The sequence below is a fragment of the Schistocerca cancellata genome, chromosome 7, assembly GCF_023864275.1.
Source record: "Schistocerca cancellata isolate TAMUIC-IGC-003103 chromosome 7, iqSchCanc2.1, whole genome shotgun sequence".
Classification (NCBI taxonomy): domain Eukaryota; kingdom Metazoa; phylum Arthropoda; class Insecta; order Orthoptera; family Acrididae; genus Schistocerca; species Schistocerca cancellata.
The window spans coordinates 25,654,080-25,679,880 of record NC_064632.1 but is presented as its reverse complement, the minus strand read 5'-3'; the positions used below and the strand labels follow the sequence as shown (position 1 = coordinate 25,679,880).

Sequence of the window (25,801 nt, the reverse complement as noted above, 5' to 3'; positions counted from 1 at the left end):
CCCCACCCCACCGCCTTCGCTCATCCCCTGAGGGTATATATTCTTTCATTAATTTTGTTTTACTTTGTGGTTCTTATTCTTTAACTTACGTTATTTCTTTGTACCTCTAAGTTGTAACATTAACTGTATTCCAGAAATTGTTGTGAATATGGTGATAATAGACTTAACACACAGTGTATGTACGATATTGAACAGTAGACGTTCTAGCTTTTGCACATATGGCTCGTGCTCCCCCCCACCGCCTTCGCTCATCCCCTGAGGGTATATATCCTTTCATTAATTTTGTTTTACTTTGTGGCTCTTATTCTTTAACTTACATTATTTCTTTGTACCTGTAAGCTGTAACATTAACTGTATTCAAGAAATTGTTGTGATTATGGTGATAATCGACTGAAACCGGTTACCATATTCGCAAATATTTTATGCGATCAAGACCGTTGAGAAAAATTTAAAAGTTTAGAAGTATTTGTAGGTGCTGTCTCCTTGTGGCACGAGTGCACATTTACGTGTTGACATGTCTGACACCAGAGGGCATTCGGATGCACTTACGGCTGAAGTACTAGCGTTCACGTGCTGGTTAAAGTGTAGAATTGTTTGTATCGTAGCAGAAAGTGGGCAGCCCTTAGCGCTGCACTGCAGACCGCTAGCTTCTCCTGATCAGCACTTCGGCACCCGGCTCGTGTAGTGACGCGCCCTGCCCACTTGTTGCAGCGCCGGACTCGTGGGCGCCGCCGCGGCTGTCCTCACCTGAGCCGGAGTTCGCGGCGCCCATCGGCAACCTGACGGCGCCCGTCGGCCGGGAGGCCGTCCTCTCCTGCGTCGTCGACAACCTGGGCAAGTACAAGGTGAGGCTCGCGCCGCGGCTGCCGCGCTACGACGACCGTCCAAAAAGTAATGCATCATTTTTTTGTAATATTGAATTAAAATATATTTATTGGCAATGAAAACCGGTAAGAAACTTCCTGGCAGTTTAGAACTGTGTGTCCGACCGAGACTCGAACTCGGGACCTTTGCCTTTCGCGGGCAAGTGCTCTACCATCTTTTTTTTTTTTTTAATCTCATTTTGTTCACTTTTGTTCGTTGCATCTGCTCGGGGCGGACGTCGTAAGACGTCAAATGAAGTTCGTTGTTGATCGATAAACTCAGTTTTTTTGTTACAGAGGGCACGTAACCCTCTGACCGAACACGCTGAGCTACCGTGCCGGCAACCATCTGAGCTACCGAAGCACGACTCACACCCGGTCCTCACAGCTTTACTTCTGCCTGTATCTCGTCTCCCACCTTCGATACTTCACAGAAGCTCTCCTGGAGAGGTAGGAGACGAGATACTGGCAGAAGTAAAGCAGTGAGTACCGGGCGTGAGTCGTGCTTCGGTAGCTCAGATGGTAGAGCACCTGCCCGCAAAAGGCAAAGGTCCCGAGTTCGAGTCTCGTTCGGGCACACAGTTTTAATCTGCCAGGAAGTTTCATATCAGCGCACACTCCGCTGTAGAGTGAAAATCTCATTCTGGATAACCGGTAACCTACACTAAATAAATGTACAGAATGGATTTAGAGGGCAATCTGATGATGACAGTGATAGATAAAATACTTAAGTAGTACCCATGATGCCATGCGGAGTTCCAGACTGAAGCGCCTAGAACCGCTCGGCCACCACGGCCTGCAGTTGTTCCTTAAATAACCACCGTGTGTCACTTTCTGTCAGTAACAGCCAATCAGGTACGCGAAACGCGTGACGTAAAACTGTTCTTTCACACACAGACTTAAATATATTACCTATATATATATATATATATATATATATATATGTGTGTGTGTGTGTGTGTCTGTGTGTGAAAGAACAGTTTTACGTCACGCGTTTCGCCTACCTGATTGGCTGTTACTGACAGAAAGGGACACACGGTGGTTATGTAAGGAACAACTGCCGGCCGTGATGGCCGAGCGGTTCTAGGCGCTTTAGTCTGGAACCGCGCGACCGATACGGTCGCAGGTTCGAATCGTGCCTCGAGCTTTGCTGTGTGTCATGTCCTTATATTAGTTAGGTTTATGTAGTTCTAAGTTCTAGGCGACTGATGATTATGGACATTACGTCGTATAAAAAACACACTGTAACAAGAATTTCGTCAAAATGTGATAAAAGTACTTAAAAGAGAGATAATTTGGGAGAAACGGGTATGAGAATATCAATAACTGTCTGTGAGGATTTGCAGACTGCTCGTAGGTGTTGGTGACAGAAGAAATTAAACTTCAGTGATGCCGATAGTTACTATGCAGACGGCATAGAAATATCGCTTCGCAGTTTCAGCGAAATGCGAATTCAAAGCTGTGGCAACGACAAGCTCTTATATTGTGTCGGCGTATAGGGAACTGGAATGCATTTCAGGTACCACAGGTGAATGTGACGAACTTACCAACAAGTATAATAAGCGAATATAAGGTATTTTACTCGAAAGGAACACTGCAACATAAAACTGTTATCAAATGGCACTGATGCATCATGGCTGCCATAAAAATAGGAACATAAATAGTCACATATATAAAAGACAGCCTCATATGGTTGTTTGTAGTTGAGTAACACGTGAGAGGTATCAGAAACTTGATAAAACTAGTTGCATGTATGAAACTGACTTAAAACACCGTGTAACCATCATGGGTATAATTTCTTCAATTTAACTTTGGTTATGTGTTATATAACTTGTTATTATTATTAGATTACCATCTAATTCCATTCTGTACTTGTTTCTCAATACAGGGTGTTACAAAAAGTTACGGCCAAACTTTCAGGAAACATTCCTCACACACAAATAAAGAAGAGGTGTTATGTGGACATGTGTCCGGAAACGCTTAATTTCCATGTTAGAGCTCATTTTAGTTTTGTCCACTTACGCTCAATGGAGCACGTTATCATGATTTCATACGGGACACTCTACCTGTGCTGCTAGAACGTGTGCCTTTACAAGTACGACACAAAATGTGGTTCAAGCACAATGGAGCTCCTGCACATTTCAGTCGAAGTGTTCGAACGCTTCTCAACAACAGATTCGGTGACCGATGGATAGGTAGAGGCGGACCAATTCCATGGCCTCCACGCTCTCCTGTCCTCAACCCTCTAAACTTTCATTTATGGGGGCATTTGAAAGCTCTTGTCTACGCAATTCCGGTACCAAATGTAGAGACTCTTCGTGCTCGTATTGTGGACGGCTGTGATACAATACGCTATTCTCCAGGGCTGCATCAGCGCTTCAGGTATTCCATGCGACGGAGGGTGGATGCTTGTATCTTTGCTAACGGAGGACATTTTGAACATTTCTTGTAACAAAGTGTTTGAAGTCACGCTGGTACATTCTGTTGCTGTGTGTTTCCATTCCATGATTAATGTGATTTGAAGAGAAGTAATAAAATGAGCTCTAACATGGAAAGTAAGCGTTTCCGGACACATGTCCACATAACATACTTGCTTTCTTTGTGTGTGAGGAATGTTTCCTGAAAGTTTGGCCGTACCTTTTTGGAACACCCTGTATAATTTGGTGTGAAGATGGTGAAATTTTGATCAAAACCGGTTGCAGACAATGCCGGTTTGAATCTAATTTTGCTAAAAAAAGGTGCATTAGACTGTTTTAAATTCCATTTTAAAATAATGTGTTGAGGCCTCTGATATTCTGCACTAGAAGTATTCTCTAAAATTACATAGCCATTTTTTGTCTTCAAATGAGTAGTTCGAGCTAGAATATGTTGCTTAGTACGAATTGTTTATTTTCACTCTAATGTCCTGCTAATTTCGACGTCCTGTGACGCAGAAGCAGCGCGGGAACTTCACAAAATAGCGTCTGGCGTTGAGGTGTCTATTAAACAGAGATATCGCTGAAATACGCATTTCTGAGCAAATTGCGCCACTGCAGATCCGTGGTACGTACTAAAGGGTACGTAGACTGCCCAGAGCAAGTCACTAACGTGAGTTGATGGGTACTGTTTGTCAGTGGTGGTGGAAAGAGCGTGTATGACAAGCTACGTGCCAGTCCATCCCGTTCAGCTGCCGTTCCACATAATGGAGAGCTTCTCGATCAGTTCTCTTCTGTCCTACTCATCGGCCGTGGAACACAGATTATGACGATTGGCACTGCACGTAATGTAAAGACCGGTGAAAGGAAGTGAGGGTTCCTGAGGTCGAAGACGACCGGGTCCACAAGTACAAAGGTTAATCATACATCAAGTCAAGAGTTCAGCAAAGTCGTCGTAACCGTCTACAAACGGTAGAGGAGGCAGTCCGAATCAAGAAAATAATACCGGCGAGGTCAAATTCTACTACACTCACATCTGCATATACACACATACTCCGCAAGCCACCGCAGGGTGAATTGTGAGTGGGGGCGGGAAAGGGGGGGGAGTATAGTGTATCACTAATGGTCATCTCCTTTCCTGTTCCACTCGGAAGTAGAGCGGGCAAGGAACGACTCTGTATGGTTTCCTATGACACCTAACTGCTCTTATAGTTATGGACATTACACGAAATGTATGCTGACGGCAATAGAATCGTTCTACAGTCAGCTTCAAATTTTTGCAACAGTGTTCCTCAAAAATGACATCATATTGTCAACAGGGATTCCCATTTGAGTTCCCGAAGGACCTCCGTAATACTTGCGTGTTGCTGGAACCCAACAGTAACAAATCTAGCAGCCCACCTAGAAATTACGAGGGCTATTGGGAAAGTGCGGAACGGACGGACGCGAAATGGAAACGACTGTAAAAATACGACCAGGCTTTTAACAGAAGTTTATGGGCAGTGCGTGTAGTATGCCCATCGATCGCTTCAAGACGCTATTTTCAGTTGTGAGCGCGCTGTGAGCGAGTAAAGGTGCCTAGAACAACAATGTCTCCCGCCAAATAGCAGGGACCGGTGAGAGGCTTCGCCTTAATGAATGCAGCCAACCTAACACAACTGCCACGCACTTCTTTCTTCATGGCAATTCTCAGCCGCACACTGCATGGGCAGTTTAAAAATGGCTCTGAGCACTATGGGACTTAACTCCTAAGGTCATCAGTCCCCTAGAACTTAGAACTACTTAAACCTAACTAACCTAAGGACATCACACACATCCATGCCCGAGGCAGGATTTGAACCTACGATAGTAGCAGTCCCGCGGTTCCGGACTGCAGCGCCTAGAACCGCAAGACCACCGCGGCCGGCTGCATGGGCAGTGAAAACGTTCCTGCAGCCTTTTCGATGGTAAGTGTTCGATCACCCACAACGCAGCCCTAATTGGCTCGTCCTGAGTATCATCACTGTTGACATGATACGTTGGATACGAGAACAACTCTTGGGCGCAGGCTACGCGCTATGGACCAGCGTAGAGAATTATCGGAGAGCACTGGCGGCTGCCTTCTATGACGATTGTGTTGGAAATATGGTATAACGCTCCGACAAATGCCTACGTCTTAGCAGCGACTATGTAGAAAAGTGCCTGGGAGGTGTATCTAAATGCACAAAGAAAACAGTTTTGGTTTTCACTGTGGTTTCCATTTCGCGCTCTATCGTTCCTTACTTTCCGAACAACCCTTGTATTTAGAATACATCCTTCACTACGATCTGGTGCGGAATCCAAACAGTCGAATAGTACTCAAGAATGGATAGCGCTAGTGTCTTATATGCAGTCTCTTTTACAGTTGAACCATACTTTTCTCAAATTCTCTCAATGAACCGAAACCGACCATTCGCCTTCCCCAATTCAATGCACAAATTGTCGATCCATTTAACAGCGTGTTGCAACGTTAGTGTGTCAGCAGCACACTACTAATGGTGTATTCGGACATTAGAAGTTTGATTTACCTACTAATCTGCACTAATATGTATTTTTCTACGTTTGGAGCAAAAAGCCACTCACCACCAACTAAAAATTGTAAGTCATCTTGCTTCCTCCTACAGCAAGTCAACGACGACACCTTCCGGTACACCACAGCGTCATCATCAGGCAGCCACTGACTGCTGTTCACCTGTGCGACAGATCATTTATGTATACGGAGAATAAGGATTCTCGTATATCACTCCTATATCACACTTCCCCGCGAGAGCTCCTATCGATGCCCATATGTATGAGGAACACTAGTCGCCCAGGACTACGTACTGCGTTTTATTACTTAACGAATCTTTGAGCCACTGACATACCTGGGAATCCATTTCGTATCCTACCACATTCGTTAACAGTCTGCAGTGAGGCAGTGACAAACGCTTTCCGGAAAACTAGGAATATGGAAATTGTCTAGCTCTTCGGCCATTGTTCGCTGCGCGAGAAAATGGCAAGCTGAGTTCGACACGAACGATGGTTTCTAAGTCAGTATTGATTTTAGTGCGGTTGATTTTCCCGTCAGAAGAAAATTTATTACATTCGAACTAAGAAAATGTTTAAGAATTCTGCAGAAAACCTGTATTAATGATGTAGGACTGCAATTATATGGGTCCGTTTTCTGCCACTCTTATACACCGAAGTCATCTGGGTTTTTTAGCCAGTCGCCTGGGTTTTAAGCTGGGCGATTTAATGCTAAGTAAGGGACGGATGCTGTAGAGTACTCTTCGTAAAACCATATAGTTTGAACCCAATACAGCTCCCTCTAGTACCATGGAAGTTATTCCCTGTGTCTTAACAGATGCATCATCTCGCCGTTTCCTCTTCTCATTGTTTTCTGTACGTTCCTTTTCTCGCCAATTCTGCGAAGAACCTGCTCATTCCTTACCTTATCAGTCCACCTAATTTTCAACATTCTACTGTCGCACCACACATCAAAATCTTTATTTTCTTCTGTTCTAGCTCTTCCAAACTCCCTGTCTTTCATACGGTGCTGTGCTCCAAACGCAGATTCCCAAAAATTTCTTCCTTGAATTGAGATATAAGTTTGGTACTAGGAGACTTCTCTTGACTACGAATGCAATCTTTGCCAGTGCCAATCTCCTTGCTCCATTCATCATAGATTATTTTGCTGCCTAGGTAGCAGAATTGCTCAACTATGTCTACATCGTGATATCCCAATTCTGATTTTAAATCATCCGCTGTTCTCAGATATACTACTTCTCAATACTTACGTCGTTCTTCGATTTACTCTCCATCCATGTTCTGTGTTCATTAGACAGTTCGTTCCATTTAACATACCCTGTTAACTCTTCTTCATCTCCATTGAGGATGGCAACCTCATCAGCTAATCTTATCCTTTCAGCCTGAATATTAATCCCAATTTTGAATCATTTATTATTTCCCTCATTGCTCTATGGCTGTATAGTTTAAACAGAAGGCCGAAAGACTACTTTCCTGCCTGACACCCATTTTAATAGGAGCACCTCGTTCTTGGTCTTCCAGTTATATTACTCCTTATTGTATATTACACATCTTTCTCAACAGCTGACAGCAATTTTTCCTCACGATTTCGAACATATTGAACATTCTACATTGTCGAAAGCTTTTTCCAGATCGACAAATCCAATGAACGTATCTCGATTTTTCTTCTGTCTTCCATTATCAACGGCAATATCAGAACTGCTTCTGTTGTGCCATTACTTTTCCTAATGCAAAACTAATCGTCTTTTAGCAGATACTTAAATTTTCTTTTCCGTTGTTCTATATATTATTCTTGTCAGCATATGCATGCATAAGCGGTGAAGCTCATATTGCGAAAATTATCGTACTTGTCGGCTCTTACAATATTCGGAATTGTGTGCATGATGTTTCTTCGAAAGTCTGATGGAATATCGCCAGTCTCATACATTGTACTCACCAACGATTATAGTCGTTTTGTTCCCACTTCCGCCATGATTTTAGAAATTCCGAAGGAATGTTACCTATTCCTTCTGACTTATTTGATCTTAAGTCTTCCTAAGCTATTATAAATTCTGTTTCTAGTACTGGATACCCTATCTCGTCCATGTCGACTTCTGTTTCTTCTTCTATTACGTAATCAAATAAGTCTTCCCCCATAGTAGCGGCCTTAAGTGTAATTTTTCCACCTATTCCGCTCTCTCGACTCGTTTACATTCTTAATGTTACCGTTCTTGCTTTTCATTTCATCTAAGTTGTTTTGATTCCTTCAGTATACTGAGTCAGTTGTGGCGAGTGCATTTTTATTTGTTTCCCTGCAACAGAGATGCTTAGTACTATGTCCTCCATACGGGAGTCTGTGCCGGGGTCAAACGACGATATGTTTGTACGATTCTCCTACGCGAACGATTCCTCTCACGCCATATTTTAAACTTCACTTTTTCTACTGGCACACCTGACTGGTCAGCGAGTGACAGGATGGAAGATTTAGAATGGCGCTTTCTCGACAAGTCAGTGAATTAGCGAGACCAACCAGCGATTCTCGGGCTGCAATAGTTACAGGAAGTCCCGCTTGAGAACGGGCCAACATCGGTTCCCGTCAAATCACCTAAGTTAAGCTCCTGAAGAGCTGGGCTGGCACTTGGATGGGTGACCATCCAGTTTCCAGCGCTATTAGCAAGCGGGGTGCACTCAACCCTTGTGAGACAAAGTGAGGGGATAATTTATTGAGAAGTAGTGGATCCAGTCACGTAAACTGACATACACCCGGGACAGTGGTGTGCTGACCACGTGCCCCTGCAAATCCGCATCCAGTAACGCCTGTGGGCTAATGATGACATGGCGGCCGGTCGGCCCCATTGGGTCTTCATGGCCTGTTCGCGTGGAGTTTGTTTTTACGAGGTGCATTCTGGTTCTAAGGCCTCCGATATTTTTTCTAATTAAATACTCACCCGAAATCGATGAAACTGGCGTTACTTCTCGACGTAATCGCCCTGCAGACGTACACATTTTTCACAACGCTGACGCCTTGATTCAATGGGAGCGGCGAAGGCTTCTTTAGGAGTCTGTTTTGACCACTGGATAATCGCTGAGGCAATAGCAGCACGGCTGGTGAATGTGCGGCCACGGAGAGTGTGTTTCATTGTTGGAAAAAGCCATAAGTCACTAGGAGCCAGGTCAGTTGAGTAGCAAGCATGAGGAATCACTTCAAAGTTGTTATCACGAAGAAAATGTTGCGTTACATTAGCTCGATGTGCGGGTGCGTTTGCTTGGTGAAACAGCACATGCGCAGCCCTTCCCGGACGTTTTTGTTGCAGTGCAGGAAGGAATTTGTTCTTCAAAACGTTTTCGTAGGATGCACCTGTTACCGTAGTGCCCTTTGGAACGCAATGGGTAAGGATTACGCCGTCGCTCTCCCAGAACATGGACACCATCATTTTTTCAGCACTGGCGGTTACCCGAAATATATTTGGTGGCGGTGAATCTGTGTGCTTCCATTGAGCTGACTGGCGCTTTGTTTCTGGATTGAAAAATGGCATCCACGTCTCATCCATTCTCACAACCGACGAAAAGAAAGTCCCATTCATGCTGTCGTTGCGCGTCAACATTGCTTGGCAACATGTCACACGTGCAGCCATGTGGTCGTCCGTCAGCATTCGTGGCACCCACCTGGATGACACTTTTCGCATTTTCAGGTCGTCATGCAGGATTGTGTGCACAGAACCCACAGAAATGCCAACCCTGGAGGCGATCTGTTCAACAGTCTTTCGGCGATCCCCTAAAACAATTCTCTCCACTTTCTGGATGATGTCGTCAGACCGGCTTGTGCGAGCCCGAGGTAGTTTCAGTTCGTTGTCACACGATGTTCTGCCTTCATTAAACTGTCGCACCCATTAACGCACTTTCCACACATCCATAACTCCATCACCACATGTCTCCTTCAACTGTCGATGAATTTCAATTGGTTTCACACCACGCAAATTCTGAAAACGAATGTATGCACGCTGTTCAAGTAAGGAAAATGTCGCCATTTTAAGTATTTAAAACAGTTCTCATTCTCGCCGCTGGCGGTAAAATCCCACCTGCCGTATGGTGCTGCCTTCTCTGGGACGTATTGACATTGAACGTGGCCTCATTTTAAAACAATGCGCATGTTTCTATCTCTTTCCAGTCCAGAGAAAAAAAATCGGAGGCCTTAGAACTTGAATGCACCTCGTATTTTTGCTTCAGAACGGCTTCATGTGACAGGCTTCCCGCGCCTTCGGCAGTGCCTCTAAATGGGACAAGCTGCGAATGAAATATGTAGCTCGAGTCGAGCATCACTCCATATTGACATTGGGCGACATGTTCGAATCACTGTTGAAACTAAAGATTCGTTTGACACGATCGATGAATTTCGCCACAGGGAATTTTTTGCACAGCTGAATGTCGGCTGCGATGTCTTCGTAAGAGTCGTGTCCTGGTACGACTGCTACCAGACGTACAGGGATGCAGTTTTTCCTGTTGTCAGGATGCCGTTGTGGATCTGAGACGAATAGGCGTCCCTGTCCAGCGAGCACGGTCAGATGTTGACGTCTGGCTCACGCAAAGCAAAGCTGCACTGGACATTCCGGACCGGGAGATGGGACCGGGACAGCTTGTGGCTGATACAGGCTGCTATATGCAGGACCCAGCTGACGCCTAGTCGAGGGCGGCGGTGGAGCGGCCGGGGGCCAAGGTTTCGCGCCTCGGCTTACACTGCAGTACAACCGAGTGGTGGTGGGAACTCGCCACCACGGTGGGACGGCACGGCATCACCGAACACCGGACCTCATCGTACAGGTGGCAGACTGACGATGAACGACGGCTGTCCAACGGATGCTGGAGAGATCAGCAGCATGTCGCCAATGGCTGGGTGGGCAGTTTTAAACCGGGGCACGGCGACAGTTTGTGTGGCTGCTACAGATGGTAGCGTCACATAACGAACATGACGCAGTGCTGGCTCGACACTTCCGTGAGTCGTATTTCTGAAAGGCTGCCGAGCTATGGCCAACCAACTGCTCCGGCGACGTCGTCAGCTACGAAATAACTCGTGGGAAGTGCCGAAAGCCTTCCGCGCTTTCGTGTTATGAAGTACTCTTTGACAAGGAGTTTCACAATATTAACTATCGGTAAGTGTTTGTGACATGCATCCCGTGGTTGTTTGCGCAGAACCAAATAAATACAGGACTGCAGGTTTGTCTGCATCTGCTGGATCAATGCGAGATGGAAGGTGACGCTTTCCGGAATACCATATTCCCTCAAGCTGAGGTATGGTGTCAACTCAATGACCCGGAATCCAAATGACAGCCAACTGTGTGGCGACTGGAGAGATCTCCAGCTATCAAGCAGTTCAAGATGCAACCTTTTGTAAACAAAATGATGTGCACAGTCTTATGTGACAGGCAAGCAAGGGGTTCTTTTTGATTTCTTGTAGCGTTCTAAGTTTACTATTGGTTTAAGCTCCAAAATGACACTGGCTGGATTCAAAGCAGGAATTTCCGAAGTATGACCGAGATGATCAGAAACTTCTTGCAACATATTACCGCCGGGCCCCAAAACAGATTTTGCCCATGGAAGTCTTTGCCAGATTTTGCAGGACTGTTTCATTGCAACCACCATGCAGTTCCAATTAAGCACCTTCAAATATCTGTTCGCTTGGATCAATAAAAGACTGAGCAGCCAAAGTTTGCCACACTCAGACCCTGTCGTCAATGCTGTATCATAGATGCCCTTCGCTGGTTCAGGTTTTATGACCACGCCTAGAAGGCTCTTGCTCACTGTAGGAAGACGTGCAAAATGAATGGTAAGGAATACGTGGAATATTGACCTATTTAGCTTATATCTTGCTCTGTTTCATTTTCTTTCTTTCTGTATCTGTTGTGGTTTTCATCAAAATAAACAGGAAACAGTAGTTTCCGCATGAACCTCCCATCCACACAGTCAGTATCTACAATGCTCTTCGCCGTCTCCACAAATATAATTATTACGTTATCACAAAGTACATTTACAAGTAACTGTTAATATGCAGTTGTCACTGCAGCTTTCAGTGCACTGTAGTGTGACAATCATTAATTGTTACCGACCACTTCACTACCAGTTCGTTTCCTAAGTTAGCGGAAAGTACTGCACTTTATGGAACTTCCTGTTTTAATCTGCCAGGAAGTTTCATATCAGCGCACACTCCGTTGCCGAGTGAAAATCTTATACTGCACCTTATGTATTCGATCATCTCTATAGATCTAAAAATATAAAATAAGCAGTGAGCCTTTATTTAGTTTCAGAACAATCCTACAGTAGAATATGATATATTGGAAGTATGCACATGGAAAAAATCATGCAATGCGTTTTCTTGTGATTTTAACCGAAACAAGACCCAGTTATGGTGATGTTAGACATGTAACACAGCACTAGCAGAAAGTAGAGAATATCAACACCCTTTGAGTGTGATGCTTAATGATTCAGCATCTCTAAATTTGCTTGGGCCACAGGACAAAGGCCCCACCCGTTGGAGGTTCGAGTCCTCTCTCGGGCATGAGTGTGTTTGTTGTTCTTAGCTTATGTTAGATTAAGTAGTGTTTATGTCTAGGGACTGATGACCTAAGCAGTTAGGTCCGTTAGGAAATCACACACATTTGAACATTTTGTACAGGAGAGAGTGTTGAGTCACGTTTTTAGGTTTCTTATAATGAACGTACCAAATGTATGTATAACTGTGCAGAAGGTGGCGAGTCTTCGACTGTATGTTTTGGGATGAGGTAACACCTTTCAAAAACTAATTTTTAAAGACGGTAATAAAACTCGAATGCACAGTCTGAAGACAGTCACTCTATAGTGCTCACTTTTAAAAACAAACGACTGCTTACTCAAACGATATTAATGGCGCTTCTGTAAGGCACAAGACATAGTGGTCTTTGATGTGTCAACACTGGACGTTTCCAATGTTTACAGTTCACGTCGCGTTGCTAACTTGCAGGAACTTCCAGAAATGTAATTACAGGGCTATTACAAATGATTGAAGCGATTTCATAAATTCACTGTAGCTCCATTCATTGACATATGGTCACGACACACTACAGAAACGTAGAAAAACTCGTAAAGTTTTGTTCGGCTGAGGCCGCACTTCAGGTTTCTGCCGCCAGAGCGCTCGACAGCGCAGTGAGACAAAATGGCGACAGGAGCCGAGAAAGCGTATGTCGTGCTTGAAATGCACTCACATCAGTCAGTCATAACAGTGCAACGACACTTCAGGACGAAGTCCAACAAAGATCCACCAACTGCTAACTCCATTCGGCGATGGTATGCGCAGTTTAAAGCTTCTGGATGCCTCCGTAAGGGGAAATCAACAAATCAACGGGTCGGCCTGCAGTGAGCAAAGAAATGGTTGAACGCATGCGGGCAAGTTTCACGTATAGTGATGTGAAAGATTCAGTGTTTAAACCTCCTCTACCAAGAAACGTGCCAGAACTGCGAGCTCACATCAACAATGCTTTCGAACTCATTGATGGGGACATGCTGCGCCGCGTGTGGGAGGAACTTGATTATCGGCTTGATGTCTGCCGAATCATTAAAGGGGCACATATCGAACATTTGTAAATGCCTAAAAAATTTTTGAGTTTTTGTATGTGTGTGCAAAGCATTGTGAAAATATCTCAAATAATAAAGTTATTGTAGAGCTGTTAAATCGCTTCAATCATTTGTAATAACCCTGTAATTTGTCTTGCAGGAATGAGTAGTTTTGCAAATGCCGGATGATTTTGCTGAGGACAGTTTTACAACAGGCTGTATTGCCACATTGTGGTACAACACACTACATCTCCTGTGTCAGTCCAACACTCGACCTCATAAAGGTGGTAAATTGGACTTATGCTACGATGTAGGGCATAAGTAATTATTCCGTTTTTGCTGGGCCTAGGCACGATCGATGAAACGACACGTCACCACTTTGCTAAAACACAACTTCTAGTCGTGGCAGTGCATCTGAATATCTATGTGGTGAAAGGCAATAGTAATTTCAACATCACGTTATTATTTATATACGAAATATATAAAGTGTCTTGTACTAGGGTTGTTTGGAAAGTAAGGTCCAATCGCGCGCGAAATCGAAACCACAGTGAAAATTCACTGAAGTTTTGCTCAGATCTGTTTGGGAGTGTCTCGAGTATGCACGTCGATCGCGTCGCATCGCTCTTTTCGTTTCTAAGCGCTTAGTGAGCACGTAAAGATTAATTGAAAATAATGTCTCCTGCCAAGTGCGAAGTCCTGGGGATGCGTTTCGCCTGATTTTGTGCGACCTGCGCAACGTAGTTGTCATGCGTTCCTTTCTTCATGACAATTCTCGGCCACACTCTGCTGAGGCAGTGAAGATATTCCTTCAGCGATTTCGATGAGAAGTGCTTCGTCACCCACAGTACAACGCGTAATTGGCTCCCCCAGAGTGTCATCTCCATTCATGTGATCCGCTGACGATGTAAACATTTCGGCGCAGGCAACGAGCTGTAGACAGTCGTAGAGAACTGACGGAAAGCACTAGTGGCTGTCTTCTATGCCCAGGGTATTGTAAATGTGGTACGACACTAAGACAGATGTCTAAGTCCGAGCGGCGATTACGCAGAGAAGTAGCTGGAAGTTGTAGCTAACTGTTCCAAATATAACTTTTTAGATTGTCACAGTAGTTTCCATTTCGTGACAGATGTGACCTTACGTTCCGAATGTTCCTCCTATCTCAGGGCGCTCTCGCTACACACAGCCAAATATTAGTTTGGTGCATAAGGTCTTAGTGTTTTTGTTTTGCATATTGGTATACCGGTTCTTATTGATGTATAGCTCACTGTTGCTACTTAAGTTTATATATTGTCGTTTTGTCATATGAAGATTGTGAGTGGATCTAAGGAAGCAAGAAAATGGAGTGTCAAGTGGAGAAATCGGTACATTTTCGATGTACTCTTCTGTTCCAGATCAATAGAGTTATAACAACAGCAGAGGCAGCCAGAGTCATTTAAGACGTGTACAGGACCGTACTGAGAAAGGCAATAAAGTTTTTTCTCCTTTTACGGAGGATTATTTTGACATTCATGATCCTCCACATTCATGAAGAGGTTCGGAGTCTGATGAAGATGGTTTAAACGCATTAATTAAAATGAACCACGTCACTGTACTCGAGAACTGCAAATGTCAAGAAATGTGATCATCCCACAATAGTGCGGCATGTGAATGAAATGAGGGAGGTTGAAAATGAAGGTATATGGGTACCACATTCTCTAAGCCAAAATCACAAACATCAGTGGGTGGCCTTATGTGCGTCTCTGCTTGCTCGTCATCAATTGAAGCGCGAACAACACCGACAATTTCTATCCCGTATCTCTGCTGGTGACGTGAAATGGTGTCTTTATGCTAATATAATGAAAATAAAGGAATGGTTGGGTCCAAGCAAAGCAGCAACTCCCCGTAAAAAGACCTGCGCTCGAACACGTAAGGTAATGTTATGGATCTTGTAGTACAGCGACGTTGTGGTGTACTACGAAATGCTTCGCCGAAGTGTAACCATACTATTGACATGTATTGCCAGCAACTGAGCCGTCTTGCAGACTAAATCCAAGAGCAAAGAGCAGCAAGTCTGCATGAGGTAATGCTACTCTAGAATATCGCCCAGCCGCATTCTCCTATACTGACAAAAAAACACTACACAGGAATTGAGTTAGGAAGTCGTTCCACACCCACGTTGTTTTGTTGTGGTCTTCGGTCCAGAGACTCGTTTAATTCAGCTCTCCAAGCTACTCCATCCTGTGCAAGCTTCTTCATCTCCCAGCACCTACTGCAACCTGCATCCTTCTGAATCTGTTTAGTGTATTCATCTCATGGTCTCCCTCTACGATTTTACCCTCCACGCAGCCCTCCAATACTAAATTGGTAATCCCTTGATACCTCAGAATATGCCGTACCATCCGATCCCTTCTTCTACTCAAGTTGTGCGATAAAATTTCTCTTCTCCCCAATTTTAGTCAATACCTCCTCATTGGTTATGTGAGCTACCCATCTAACCTTCAGCATTCTTCTGTAGCACCACATTTCGAAAACTTCTATTCTATTCTTGTCTAAACTATTTATCGTCCACCATTCACTTCCATACATGGCTACACTCCATACAAATACTTTCACAAGAGACTTCCGGAAAGTTAAATCTATACTCGATGTTAACAAATTTCTCTTCTTCAGAAACGCTTTCCTTGCCATTGCCAGTCTACATTTTAGATTCTCTCTACTTCGACCAACATGAGTTACTTTGCTCCCCAAATAGCAAAACTCATTTACTACTTTAAGCGTCTCATTTCCTAATCTAATACCCTGAGCATCGCCCGATTTAATTCGACTACAGTCCATTATCCTCGTTTTTCTTTTGTTGATGTTCATCCTATATACTCCTTTCAAGACACGGTCCATTCCGTTCAGCTGCTCTTCCTGGTCCTTTCCTGTCTCTGACAGAATTACAATGTCGTCAACAAACCTCAAAGTTTTTATTACTTCTCCATGGATTTTAATGCCAACTCCGAATTTTTCTTTTGTCTCCGTTACTGCTTGCTCAATACACAGATTTAATAACATCAGGGAGAGGCTACAAACCTGTCTCACTTCCTTCCCAACTACTGCTTCCCTTTCATGTCCCTCGACCCTTATAACTGCCATGTGGTTTCTGTACAAATTGTAATTAGCCTTTCGCTCCCTGTATTTTACCCCTGCCACCTTCAGAATTTGAAAGAGAGTATACCAATCAATATTGTCAAAAGCTTTCTCTGAGTCTACAAATACTAGAAACGTAGGTTTACCTTTCCTTAATCTATTTTCTAAGATAAGTCGTAGGGTCAGTATTGCCTCACGTGTTCCAACATTTCTACGGAATCCAAACTGATTCACCGAGGGCGGCTTCTACCAGTTTTTCCATTCGTCTGTAAAGAATTCGTGTTAGAGTTTTGCAGCCGTGACTTATTAAACCGATAGTTCGGAAATTTTCTCATCTGTCAACAGCTGTTGTCTTTGGGATTGGAATTGTTATATTCCTCTTGAAGTCTGAGGGTATTTCGCCTGTCTGACATATCTTTCTCACCAGATGGTAGAGTTTTGTCTGGGCTGATTCTCCCAAGGTCGTCAGTAGTTCTAATGGAATGTTGTCTACTCCTGGGGCCTTGTATCGACTTAGGTCTTTCAGTGCTCTGTCAAACTCTTCACGCAGTATCATGTCTCCCATCTCATCTACATCTACATCCTCTTCCATTTCCATAATATTGTCCTCAAGAATATCGCCCTTGTATAGACTCTCTATATCACCTGATACTGCGCTGTTAGATTTTCGCAGCTTTCCGCTCTCTATCGAACAAACATAACCCAGGGTTGGTAGACTGTTGTAAATACTGAAGGAGAATATACTGTTAATGACATAAATATCTGTTATTTGTATGTGTTGCTTATGTGAAACTTTGGGGAAAACGCTACGAACTTACGCAGCAACCAACAACTGGGATTATACGACCCTATACGTTCTCTGAACGGTTAACTTGGCATCTCATATCGACTGTGGGGGGCAGGGAATTCCCAGTGGTCAGGGGATGACGAGGAGCAAAGGATGACTGACAGCTGCTGCCAGTTAAGACCCTTGGTCATTGGCTAAGGCTGCTTGCAAGGCCTCCTCGCTCTTCACGTAGAAACGACTACCCTCAAGGGATGAAATTAGGGCTAATATAAAAGTATATAGTCATTTCTCGCAAGCTGTATTTGCGAATGGAGCATGGAGGTACCCTGTGCATGCACCGTACTGTGGATTGCCGAATGTGTATCCTGGATACTAGTACTGGGCCAGCGATGCTGTCATAATTCGTCGCACTCGCGTTCTGCTGCGGATAGATACGGGGATCATGCTGGCCGCGGGAGTACCTCAGCATCACATCCAGTTCCTAGTGATTCACCAATGTGTGGACGAGCATTGTCCACTTGAAATATGGAATCACGATTCTGTCTCATCGGAGGTAACAATCGCTGAATTTGGAAGTTAATAGGAATATAAAAAAAGGGCGGAACGTTTATCTGTTTAGCAAGAGTAATAGAAGGCAGATTTCAGACTACCTAACTGATCAAAACGAAAATTTCTGTTCCGACACTGACAATGTTGAGTGTTTATGGAAAAAGTTCAAGGCAATCGTAAAATGCGTTTTAGACAGGTACGTGCCGAGTAAAACTGTGAGGGACGGGAAAAACCCACCGTGGTACAACAACAAAGTTAGGAAACTACTGCGAAAGCAAAGAGAGCTTCACTGCAAGTTTAAACGCAGCCAAAACCTCTCAGACAAACAGATGCTAAACGATGTCAAAGTTAGCGTAAGGAGGGCTATGCGTGAAGCGTTCAGTGAATTCGAAAGTAAAATTCTATGTACCGACTTGACAGAAAATCCTAGGAAGTTCTGGTCTTACGTTAAATCAGTAAGTGGCTCGAAACGGCATAGCCAGACACTCCGGGATGATGATGGCATTGAAACAGAGGATGACAAGCGTAAAGCTGAAATACTAAACACCTTTTTCCAAAGCTGTTTCACAGAGGAAAACCGCACTGCAGTTCCTTCTCTAAATCCTCGCACAAACGAAAAAATGGCTGACATCGAAATAAGTGTCCAAGGAATAGAAAAGCAACTGGAATCACTCAACAGAGGAAAGTCCACTGGACCTGACGGGATACCAATTCGATTCTACACGGAGTACGCGAAAGAACTTGCCCCCCTTCTAACAGCCGTGTACCGCAAGTCTCTAGAGGAACGGAAGGTTCCAAATGATTGGAAAAGAGCACAGGTAGTCCCAGTCTTCAAGAAGGGTCGTCGAGCAGATGCACAAAACTATAGACCTATATCTCTGACGTCGATCTGTTGTAGAATTTTAGAACATGTTTTTTGCTCGAATATCATGACGTTTTTGGAAACTCAGAATCTACTATGTAGGAATCAACATGGATTTCGGAAACAGCGATCGTGTGAGACCCAACTCGCTTTATTTGTTCATGAGACCCAGAAAATATTAGATACAGGCTCCCAGGTAGATGCTATTTTTCTTGACTTCCGGAAGGCGTTCGATACAGTTCCGCACTGTCGCCTGATAAACAAAGTAAGAGCCTACGGAATATCAGACCAGCTGTGTGGCTGGATTGAAGAGTTTTTAGCAAACAGAACACAGCATGTTGTTATCAACGGAGAGACGTCTACAGACGTTAAAGTAACCTCTGGTGTGCCACAGGGGAGTGTTATGGGACCATTGCTTTTCACAATATATATAAATGACCTAGTAGATAGTGTCGGAAGTTCCATGCGGCTTTTCGCGGATGATGCTGTAGTATACAGAGAAGTTGCAGCATTAGAAAATTGTAGCGAAATGCAGGAAGATCTGCAGCGGATAGGCACTTGGTGCAGGGAGTGGCAACTGACCCTTAACATAGACAAATGTAATGTATTGCGAATACATAGAAAGAAGGATCCTTTATTGCATGATGTTATGATAGCGGAACAAACACTGCTAGCAGTTACTTCTGTAAAATATCTGGGAGTATGCGTGCGGAACGATTTGAAGTGGAATGATCATATAAAATTAATTGTTGGTAAGGCGGGTACCAGGTTGAGATTCATTGGGAGAGTCCTTAGAAAATGTAGTCCATCAACAAAGGAGGTGGCTTACAAAACACTCGTTCGACCTATACTTGAGTATTGCTCATCAGTGTGGGATCCGTACCAGATCGGGTTGACGGAGGAGATAGAGAAGATTCAAAGAAGAGCGGCGCGTTTCGTCACAGGGTTATTTGGTAACCGTGATAGCGTTACGGAGATGTTTAACAAACTCAAGTGGCGGACTCTGCAAGAGAGGCGCTCTGCTTCGCGGTGTAGCTTGCTCACCAGGTTTCGAGAGGGTGCGTTTCTGGATGAGGTATCGAATATATTGCTTCCCCCTACTTATACCTCCCGAGGAGATCACGAATGTAAAATTAGAGAGATTAGAGCGCGTACAGAGGCTTTCAGACAGTCGTTCTTCCCGCGAACCATACGCGACTGGAACAGGAAAGGGAGGTAATGACAGTGGCACGTAAAGTGCCCTCCGCCACACACCGTTGGAGTATAAATGTAGATGTAGATGTAGAACAAGTGATGAATAAGAATGTCTTCGATGTATCGTTGTACTGTCAGTCAACTCAATCAGTTCTAACCACACTTCTAGCACAATCGCTATGTCTTTGGAAATCACTGTAAGAATGGGGCTCCTTTCACAGGTCGCTTCCACACTCGCTGTTGATGGTCATCTGGAGCGGTACAGAACGGCGATTCATCGCTGAACACTGTGCGACACCATTCATCAGCAGTTCATGATTCCCGTTAACGGCACCACTCCGAAAGGCCCTATTTGTGGTATGGTCTTAGCATCAGCCTACGCATGGGACTGTAATTCCACAGTCCACGTGCTGCTAGTCTCGGGCTCATGATACGGGATGGCTCAAATTGTTTTAGGAAGGCTGTAACTTGTTTTCGGACGTCAGACGCAGATGTGAAAGGTTAAGATGTGTGATCCCCTCTTCCGATGGTCATACATGTTGACTGGAAATCTGACGAACAGTATGCCAACACTCTCGTACCCATGCAGTCCAACTTAATGCCACTGTGTCATCGAATTGCCCCACAAATCTGGATACTGCACCATTGGACCAGCTGTCCAAATGGAGACGGTCCATAAGGCCTCTGTCAAACTGTTGCTGGTACTGATGCCGTCGTGTCACAAGAGTACGAGGCATCTCCGTGTCCTTCACAGTGATCACTCAGCATCAGACGCACTTCATGCCCGTTATATACTCTGCCACTCCTGGTACGAGTACTACATACAAACAGCACAAATGCTCTCTGGTGACAGTTGTACCTATCGCGGGCAATTTTAATTGCAATCGTTTACAAATCTACCAATAGCGTTTACGAGTAAGAAGTTACATCGACATCCATGTCTCCTGGGTGCTTCACTTTTTACACGGGGCACATTATTAAAGAAAATACATTCTCACTCATCACTTGTTGTCTCCCATGCGACACAATCCTGATGCCATATTTCAAGAGGAATTTAATACAGAAATTTCCGGAACAGATGTGTGGGCAGTTAGCGTAGCAATAATGTGTGTGACATAATATTCGACAAACACAAAATAATATGTAGTTACTGATGTATTTTTCCCTGATTTTCACAAGTCGTTAGTTGGTTGCATTAAAAAGTTAATAAGTATTAGCACTCCGTCTTCAGGCCACAAGTGGCCCATCCGACCGCCGTGTCATCGTCAGATGAGGATGCGGATAGAGTGGGTCTGTGGTCAGCACACCGCTGTCCTGGTCGTTATGACGGTATTCTTTGACCGGAGCCGCTACTATACGGTCGAGTAGCTCCTCAATTGGCATCATGAGGCTAGTGCACCCCGCAAAATGGCAACAGCGCATGGCGGCCTGGATGGTCACCCATCCAAGTGGCGGTCAAGCCGGACAGTGCTTAACTTTGGTGATCTCATGGGAGCCGTTGTATCCACGGTGGCAAAGGCGTTGCCTGATCAGTGTTATCAAGGTGACAATATCCCTTAAAAGCAATTATATCTATGAAATTAACCTAGACTATTACACACTACCAGTGCCCAGGAACTTGATGTTACAGATAAGTCCTTCTATACTGGAAAGAACACGGTATGATGGCTGTAAATAGCTGTACCACAACGGTCTACCACAAACAGCATTTAATTCCTAGTGCCCTCCCTTCTCCGAGGTTTACTCTCACTTTTGTTGTAGGTACAGTAGTTCCCCTGAACAAATGGACCTACAGTTAAGGCCACAAGTTGTAACAATATACCTGGATGCTGATGCAACAGAGGTTTAGCGAAGGACGCTGCATGTACAGAAATAAACGAACTGCTTAGATTCCAGCAGAGGACAGCCCGTGCCCCACGAGCAAGACAGGCCATGTGGGTGTGTGTGTTGGGGTTTATGGGCGCTCAACATCGATGTCATCAGCGCTCTGACACACATTAAAAGGAACGAATGAGGACAGGCCGTGGTGCGTACAACACAGCACGTGACTTTGCTGATCTCAGGAATGCCAGTAGCCATCTCCGGCTGTGAGGGTATAGCTACACTACTCGCCATTAAAACTGCTAAAGCAGGAAGAAATGCTGAAGATAAACGGGTATTCGTTAGACAAATATATTATATTAGAACTGACACCTGATTACATTTTCACCCAATTACGGTGCATAGATCCTGAGAAATCGGCACACAGAATAACCACCTCTCGCCGTAGTAACGGTCTTCATACGCCTGGCCATTGAGTCACACAGAGCTTGGATGTATAGGTACAGCTGCCCATGCAGCTTCAACACGATAACACATTCCATCAAGAGTAGCGACTGGCGTATTGTGACGAGCCAGTTGCTCGGCCAGAATTGACCAGACGTTTTCAGTTGGTGAGAGATCTCGTGAATGTGCTGGCCAGGGCAGCAGTCGAACATTTTCTGTATCCAGAATGGCCCGTACAGGACCTGCAACATGCGCTCGTGCATTATCCTGCTGATATGCATGGTTTTGCAGGGATCGAATGAAGGGTAGAGCCATGGGTCGTAACGCATGTGAAATGTAACGTCCACTGTTCAAAGTGCCGTCAATGCGAAGAAGAGGTGATCGAGACGTGTAACCAATGGCACCCCATACTATCACGCTGGGTGATACGCTAGTATGGCGATGACAAACACAGGTTTCCAATGTGCGTTCACCGCGATGTCGCCAAACACGGATGCGACCATCATGATGGTCTAAACAGAACCTGGATTCATACGAAAAAATGACGTTTTGCCATTCGTGCACCCAGGTTCATAGTTGAGTACATCATCGCAGGTGCTCCTGTCTGTGATACAGCGTCAAGGGTAACCGCAGCCATGGTCTCCGAACTGGTAGTCCATGCTGCTGCAAACGTCGTCGAACTATTCGTGCAGATGGTTGTTGTCTTGCAAACGTCCCCATCTGTTGACTCAGGGATCGAGAAGTGGCTGCACGATCCGTTACAGCCGTGCGAATAAGATGCCTGCCATGTAAACTGCTAGTGATACGAGGCCGTTGGGATCCAGCACGGCGTTCCGTATTACCTTCCTGAACTCACCGGTAGCCTATTCTGCTAACAGTCATTGGATTTCGGCCAACGGGAGCAGCAATGTCACGATACGATAAACCGTAATCGCGATAGGCTACAATCCGACCTTAATCAAATTCGGAAACGTGATGGTTTGCATTTCTCCTCCTTACAGGAAGAATGAGAACAACGTTTAACCAGGCAACGCCGGTCAACTGCTGTTTGTGTAAGAGAAATCGGTTGGAAACTTTCCTCATGTCAGCACGTTGTAGGTGTCGCCACCGGCACCAACGTTTTGTGAATGCTCTGAAAAGCTAATCATTTGCTTATTACAGCACTTTCTTCCTGTCGGTTAAATTTCGCTTCGGTAGCACGTCATCTTCGTGGTGTAGCAATTTTAGTGGCCACTAGTGTATTTGAGACGAGTTTAGTAATAATTAACTGTGCACATTAACCCATAAAGGTATACGATAGTACACTACACAATTAAGTCCTATAGTGGGGTACCTTTTCGGTTAGATATTGATTTCCTGTGGACCTCGAATGGAGCCAGGCGTTTGCGAAGTGTGGCAGACCAGCCTACTAGTGTGACGTCACAAGTCCGTTGCAGAGTCGATACATCTCGTCGGCCCCGGAACAGCCGACGCGACACCCGGCAACTTTACACGTCTGTCGACCACCTGCTGCTGCAGCTGCGCCTCGCTGACCGCTCTGCAGCTAACTGCCGCCCGTGTCTCGCCAGGTAGTGTGGCTGCGGGCGGACGACCAGACGCTGCTGTCCCTGCAGGACAAGGTCGTGACGCACAACAATCGCGTCGCAGTCTCGCACGACCAGCTGCGCACCTGGCGGCTGCACCTGCGGCAGCTCAAGGAGGCCGACCGTGGCTGCTACACCTGCCAGATCAACACGAGCGTCATGAAGCAGCAGTTCGGCTGCATCGACGTGCATGGTGAGTGACGCTGTCTTACAGGACACTGTAGCACGGATACCTAGACACTAGTTTACAGACACTACTCCTGTCCTCCGGCTGCTACACCTGCCAGATCAACACGAGCGTCATGAAGCAGCAGTTCAGCTGCATCGACATGCACGGTCAGTGACACTGTCTTACTGGACACTGCTGCACAGATACCTAGACACTAGTTTACAGAGACTACTCCTGTCCTGCGACTGCTACACCTGCCTGATCAACATGAGCATCATGAAGCAGCAGTTCGGTTGCATCGACGTGCATGGTCAGTGACACTGTCTTACTGGACACTGCAGCACGGATACCTAGACACTAGTTTACAGACACTACCCCTGTCCCATTGCTGCTACTCCTGCCAGATCAACATGAGCGTCAAGAAGCAGCACTTCGGCTGCATCGACGTGCATGGTGAGTAACGCTGTCTTACTGTGCGCTCCAGCGCGGATACCTAGAAAGTAGTTTATAGACACCACTCCTGTCCCACAGTCTAATAAAACACATATGGTTTCAGAAAGATTGCCATGATTTCACAAGAATCAGTCTTCTACTAGGGCATGCTGAAAAGCAACACCTCCTAATTTCTTATGTGAATACTCCTAAATCTTTTCAAAGGTAAAACAAATATTATTCTCATTCTAAGCTTTTATTCTTAAAGGTTGGTTGACTGATTTGGGGGAGGGGCACAAACAGCTGGATGAGAGAAGAATACGGAAGAAAATCGGCCGTCCCCTTTCCAAGGGGGACCATCGCATCATTTGCCTTAAACGATATGGGGAAATCACGGAAAACGAATCTCAGGATGGCCGGAAGCGGGTTTGAACCGTCGTCCTCCCGAATGAGATTCCAGTGTGCTAACCATACGCCATATTATTCATCTCTACGTATCTGTTTTTCGACATAGTCGCCCTGGCGACGAACACATTTATCCCGACGAGGGACTAGTTTGTTGACATCGTCACTGTAGAAGGTTTGACTTTGTTGATGGAGTCACAACCTCACCTCCCCATGAAAGTGAAGCCCTCGAAGGTCTTCTTCAGGTTATGGATGTAGGTGGAAATCGGATGAGTCAAAGTCGGGACTGCATGGGGAATGATTGATGACAGTGAACCCAATGCGTCCGATTGTTGCAGATGTCGCCGAACTCGTGTGTGGTGTGGCACAGTGTTTCTCACGATTCAGTGTTGTTACGTTAAACACTGTGATGATACACACTACAACACGGAGCCCTCTAGTGACAGAGGCCTGCAAATATGCAGGCATAAACAATTAAGACACAGAATGTTATTTTATTTAAAATGATTTAAGAGTTTTCACATGAAAAGTTTGGACTTATTAGTTTTTAACACGCATGCTTAAGTGGATGTGAAACAGATACCTCAAATATTTTTGATATATGCATTCTACATCTACATCCATACTCCGCAAGCCACTTGACGGTGTGCGGCGGCGGGTACTTTGAGTACCTCTATCGGTTCACCCATCTATTCCAGTCTCGTATTGTTCGTGGAAAGAAAGATTGTCGGTATGCCCCTGTGTGGGCTCTAATTGTATCGTCATGGTCTCTTCGGGAGATATACGTAGGAGGGAGCAATATACTGCTTGACTCCTCGGTGAAGGTATGTTCTCGAAACTTCAACAAAAGCACGTACCGAGCTAATGAGCGTCTCTCCTGCAGAGTCCTCCACTGGAGCTTATCTATCATCTCCGTAACGCTCTCGCGATTACTAAACGATCCCGTAACGAAGCGCGCTGCTCTCCATTGGATCTTCTCTATCTCTTCTACCAACGCTATCTGGTATGAATCCCACACTGGTGAGCAATATTCAAGCAGTGGGCGAACAAGTGTACTGTAACC

At 45.0% G+C, this 25,801-nt stretch overlaps 1 protein-coding gene across 1 annotated transcript in view; it reads left to right on the top strand.

Moving 5' to 3' along the window:
- Positions 1 to 218: 218 nt before the first annotated feature.
- Positions 219 to 25,801, top strand: part of LOC126092414 (lachesin-like) — a 348,672-nt gene continuing 323,089 nt past the window's right edge. Inside the window, exons 1-3 of the mRNA XM_049908001.1 lie at positions 219 to 261; positions 712 to 845; positions 23,718 to 23,925. Coding sequence (XP_049763958.1) covers positions 219 to 261; positions 712 to 845; positions 23,718 to 23,925 — 385 coding nt within the window. The remainder of the gene's footprint in view (positions 262 to 711; positions 846 to 23,717; positions 23,926 to 25,801) is intronic.